This window comes from Melanaphis sacchari, unplaced genomic scaffold, assembly GCF_002803265.2.
Source record: "Melanaphis sacchari strain LSU unplaced genomic scaffold, SCAv2.0 Contig697_pilon_pilon, whole genome shotgun sequence".
Classification (NCBI taxonomy): Eukaryota; Metazoa; Arthropoda; class Insecta; order Hemiptera; family Aphididae; genus Melanaphis; species Melanaphis sacchari.
Genome location: NW_020271500.1, coordinates 499 through 6,027, shown reverse-complemented (window position 1 = coordinate 6,027; position 5,529 = coordinate 499). Strand labels below are relative to the sequence as shown.

Below are 5,529 nucleotides of genomic sequence, written 5' to 3'. Positions count from 1 at the left end.
TTTTTATGTATATTCATTAAGATACTTTTAATTGTATAAATATTGTATCCTAACAATTTAAACATAAAAAATAATATAATTTTTATTTAAAATATTTTTGTATAAAGCAATATTTTAAGTTATGTATAGGTACAAAGATATAAATGAGATATTTACCTTTATAATCGTAAATTTGTTCAGTAGGTTTCAAAAAATCTTGAATTTCTCGCTTGGTTATGATTGGTTGTTGTTGGATTATAATATTTGAACCTTAAAATAGTAATCATATTATTATTATTAATTTGTTTATGAATATTTTATCTAATACATTTGTATATTGTGAAAAAATAATACTTACGATGTTTTTCTTTACTATGTCTGATGAGGTTATCTCTTCGCGTGAACACTTGAGAACAAATATTGCATGAAATCTTATTGGAAACATTGTGTAGACTACAGATTCTAGTAAAGGTTTTATCGCATACACTGCACGAAAACATGATTACGTTTAAAACTGAAAACAATAGTCGAACTCGCGAAACAAGACTTTACCTTTCAACGAAAAGATGAGTAATGAAATATAGCAAAATATATTTTACTTTAAATATCAGTGTGAAATGATTTTATCTAAGTGATTTACTATCACATATGTATAATATATAGTGATAGAACAGCAAATTATAATTTTTGTTAGTAGTATAATTTTTAAAGTAAAGATTCGACGGGGCTTACTCCGAGTCCCGTGGTACGAGGTTCGAACCCGGCGTTCAGGCCCTTGCAACTGCCTTGTCCGCAAGCAGGTCGATCGGGTCACCGCTGTGTGTACTTCGACGACCCCCTTTTAGTGCGTACGGTTTTGCTATTTATCGACAGATTGCCGTTTCTGCCGGTGCCTCTCTCGTATCAAGCCCCGAGCCGGCTGAATACGTGCACGTGCTTTGCCCGAATCGTGGTCAAACGCCCCCGATAAATCCAGGAATACGCCTACGACGTATTTCTCCCTCCTTTCATCTGACCAGCTGAAGGCATGTGTCTTTGCATCTACGGTCGATAGGTTCTTGGTAAAACCAAATTGTCTGGCCGACATATGGATGTCCGTATCTTTATGTATTCTCGCCACGATAAGGTGTTCCAGTGCCTTAGCTAGAACTGGGAGTAAGCTAATGGGTCGGTATGACCTAGCCTCCGTCGGGTCCTTATCGGGCGATTTCCTAATGACGACCAGCGCCGCGTTCTTCCACCGGCTCGGGAATGTCCTCGTAGCCAGTGAGGTATTGAACGCAAACATAATTTGGTTTTTGAGGACAGGCCACGCTTGCCGCAAGATTCCTGCCGTGATCCCGTCCAGGCCCGGGGCCTTGCATGTTTTCATCCAACATATGGCATCTCTTACCTCATCGACCGTGCACGGTTCAACCGGGTCGAACGTCGGACTAAGCCCAGGTAATGCCGACTCGAATCTACCCACATAAACGCCGGTCTCTCTACGGATTTCCGCCTGTCCTGCGGTCTCCGTTGCATCGCTATTGTTGCGTGCCAATATCAGATCCAGACTCAGGGTGTTATTTAAATGAAATTTACAACTCTTAAGAACAATAATGTGTTTATTACGTATAAATGAAGTACATGTAATTGATACAAAAAGTGGCTGAGTGTCGCGAAGGTGCTTAGGTCTTTGTGGCTCTGGTACATCTGCTGTTGCTGGTCTCTGGGCTCCCTTATATATGGAAAAGCTTCTTGTTATTGTAGTCCATAGCTTTGATTTCCATATGTATCCTTGGAGTTGTTTTAAAACTTGTTTTTGGAAAACAATATCCAGGATGCAATCTGCTCCTAATTGCCAACACGTGCCAATGCAATGTGTTGTTGCATACGAGTAACCTTAATAATGTATTTCACTCGACCTCGGCACGCGTAATGCACTATTGCGATGTTTGTTATGATGTTGTTGAGAAGTAGATAATTACATCCGAAAATGCATTATGATCCTAATACAAGAGATTCATAATAATATGTATCTACTATCTTGTGTTATATTCTGTAAGAATATGTTTACTCCCCAACACGTGTCATGGTCATGCTAATACTTATATTAGCAATATTATACATTATATTATATATACTTATATTTAACAATGTATCTCGTAGCCCATAAAGTAGTATGTATTTGTATGTTCACAGCACTTTTGGGCAGGGAGATTTTAAAAGTTTAAGGGGGAATATCCCGCTTGAGCTCATTTTCGTCTCCGTGTAATTTTAAAAAACAGTGATTTTCAAAAACCATAATGTATGTTCACAGCACTTTTGGGCAGGGAGATTTTTAAAGTTTAAGGGGGAATATCCCGCTTGAGCTCATTTTCGTCTCCGTGTAACACAAAAAACAGATATTATTTTAAAACATATTCATGTTTTTTCAAAAAAATTTAATTCCATGTAATACAAATTATAATAATTCTAAAAAACATTATATAGGATGCGATCTGGTTAAAATAAAAACAAAAATATATATATTTATTAATATATGTTAATTTATTTAGTAATTTTTTTTAAATCTCAAAACATTATTACGAAAGTTTTCTTACTTCTCTAGTAAAAGGTACACATTCTACAATGCGATCATGAATTAATAAACAATAAGCAGTTACACCTGTAAGAGATTCTGACGCTTCGATTTCCAATTGAACATCTACTGATGAGGCCGTAGCCGAATCCTTTTTTTTTGAAGTATCAATAACTATAATTGGTGCATTTGATAGAAAAGTAGAAGGACTTAATATCGGGTTCCGAATACTTTTTTCGTAGTATGATTCTTGAAACGATGTATACATATCATATAATAAGGTGAAATTATTTTTTGCAAAATCTAAATTTAAATTATCATACGGATAAGCAATCGAGTTTAAAAAAACTTTAACGTTTGTTAAATTACAATGATCAAATACACTACAATCTTTTGTAAATACATTTTTACGTCCCTTCTGCAATCCGATTATAATAAATCGAGGTTTTTCCAATTTTGAAGCAGTTTTCAAGTTCAATACAACTTTTTTAGTGGTTCCAAGTTCAGGATATTCGAAAGTTTTAAAAGACCTGAACGGGATAAACAAACTTTTTTCTTTTTCTATAAGTTTTAATAATTTATTTCAATCTTTCTTCATCATCAACAGTGATTTGTGGTACCTTCCAAATTATTTTATTCGAAACGACTTTTACAGAATTAGTATTACTTCCATCTTCATGTTCGACTTTTGTTAAAACATTCAGATCACTATGACTTCGAGTTAATATTAGTTCTAATCTAGAATTAACTAATATTTTTTTAAAGACTTCGAACAAACCTAACCAATATTTCAGTGGAATGCAAGCACTAAATTCACCATTTGCGTTTGCGGGGTTTGTATTATTTTTAAAAATCCAACCTGCATTTTCATAACAGTTATAGTTATCTGGTGTACATGATAGATAACCTTTCAACGAGCTGGTTATACCTAGTACTCGAGTTCTATCTACTTCTATTCCATTGATTTCAAGTCGTATTTGTTCAAAGAGATATGGAAAACCGTTATTAGCAAGTTTTACTTCACTAGCTTCTGATATTTTACCTTCTAAAAAAATAAAACTCTCATGCAAATACGGATAAACATCTGTTTGCTGGATTGATATTCGTATTTCATCATTATTATTAAATGAAGTCGTATAAGGTGTATATAAATGATATTCAATTTTCGTAATTTTAGAATCTGTTTCAAACCTCGAACTTATATCCAAAATATCGCTTTCAGGCATTCTGTTTCAATTTATAGCCTAACGCCTTTAAAATGTTTTTATTTTTCACTGTCAATTTTTTAACTTTACTTGATGTTGACGGTAACACTTTAGTTGAATGACTAGCTAGTCTAACCTGAAGTAATGGGCTTATATTAAATTATAATCCCATGTCAAGATCCGTAACGTTTAATATGTAGTACAATTATTAATGTCTCACAAAAATTATCGATTTGATTTAAATCTTGATCAACTAATTGAATAGTTATTGAATCAATATTTGTTTTGTTCAATTTATAATATATAAGGTTTGGTGGTGATTGAACCACTTTTGTTCCAGTTTTCCCACTAGGGAAAAACTCGTAAATTGAATGAGTTTGAACGTGATTACTGAATGATCCTTGAGCAATATTACACATCACTTTTAAACAGTTAATTGTGTTTAAATTTATTGCTTTTTCCGAACGCAGAATTTGAAAATCTGGATAATAGTCCCGTTTTTCAATCCCTAATAAAGGTGCTATTCCATAAACCTTATTAAACTTAATTAACCCATTTCATTTTATGAGAGATCTAAAATCGTTAGGATCAATTGAAATTTCGAAAGATATAGATGTTCCATTTTCCATGATAAATATTATAATAGGATCCATAATATTTTCGGTTTCCAAACCCTAATACAGAGCCTATACTGTTTGGATCCGTAAAGTTTAGTGTTCCGTTACATTTTATAACCGATCTAAAATCGATAGGATCAAGACTTACATCAAATGTTAAATCAATTTGATACTCATTATTGAAGTCTAAAATCGGTTGTTTAATTTTATTGTTAATATCTGTAATGTTATAATATCCTCTTGGGAAATTGAATGAAAAATAATAATCAAAAAACTCCATGTCTATCCTATTATTTGTTGAAATTATGTTTGGAAATGAATTGAACGTTTGTAAACATAATAAAGCTATTTCTGAGTCTTCATTAACGTTTAAAGACGGAAAATAATTTGTAGTCAATGTAGTATCATTCCCGGTTAAACTTAGAGTGATTGATTCATACATTGTAAAAATTTAAGACATAAATGTCCACAGTTAAATGAATTATAATTCTGATAATTTGAATAGTTATATATGATTTTGTTTCCTTTAAAATATTTTTGTAATTCAATTGGTGGAGGTAAATCACCAAAGCTGTCAAAGTATGTAACTTTATCCTTATTTTTATAAAACGCTACCCAATGACTTCCATCGCCTGAAGATATATCCAAGTTTAATTGTTCAATTTTTCAATGACTATTTATAAGAGAGATTATAAATCCTTTACCAGTCTTATCCGATTTCCACTTAAGAGTTGAACGCGTCATCAATAACTGATAATAAATTATAAATTCTAGAGTATTTATAAGAAAATGAATTTGATTGAACAGAAAGATAAACTAGATATTTTAAATGTTGATACTCAAGTAATAAAAAAATTGTCAAGACACGGTCCGTTATTACCCGACACTATACGTGCTATTATAGTTGGTCCTAGTGGTTCGGGTAAAATAAATATAATGTATAACCTAATCACACATGAAAACGGATTAAGATTTGAGAATATTTATTTATACTCTAAAACTTCTAATCAGGAAAAATATATTTTATTAAAAAAAATAATAGATGATATAAAGGGTGTTAATTTTTTTATATTCACAGACGCTGACAAAGTTATAAAACCAAATCTAACTAAAAAAAGTTCTATCATTATATTCGATGATGTATCATGTGGCCCGCAATCGATTATAA

General features: G+C 32.2%; 1 protein-coding gene across 1 annotated transcript; it reads right to left on the bottom strand.

Moving 5' to 3' along the window:
• Positions 1 to 121: 121 nt before the first annotated feature.
• LOC112600757 (transcriptional regulator of yeast form adherence 4-like) lies at positions 122 to 479 on the bottom strand (the record flags this gene model as incomplete). The annotated part of the gene is made up of 2 exons (XM_025348061.1): positions 338 to 479; positions 122 to 249 (listed from the first exon to the last, which is right to left on the bottom strand). Coding segments are annotated over exons 1-2 (270 nt in total), but the record flags the coding sequence as incomplete, so codon positions are not given.
• Between the last annotated feature and the right edge of the window lie 5,050 nt (positions 480 to 5,529).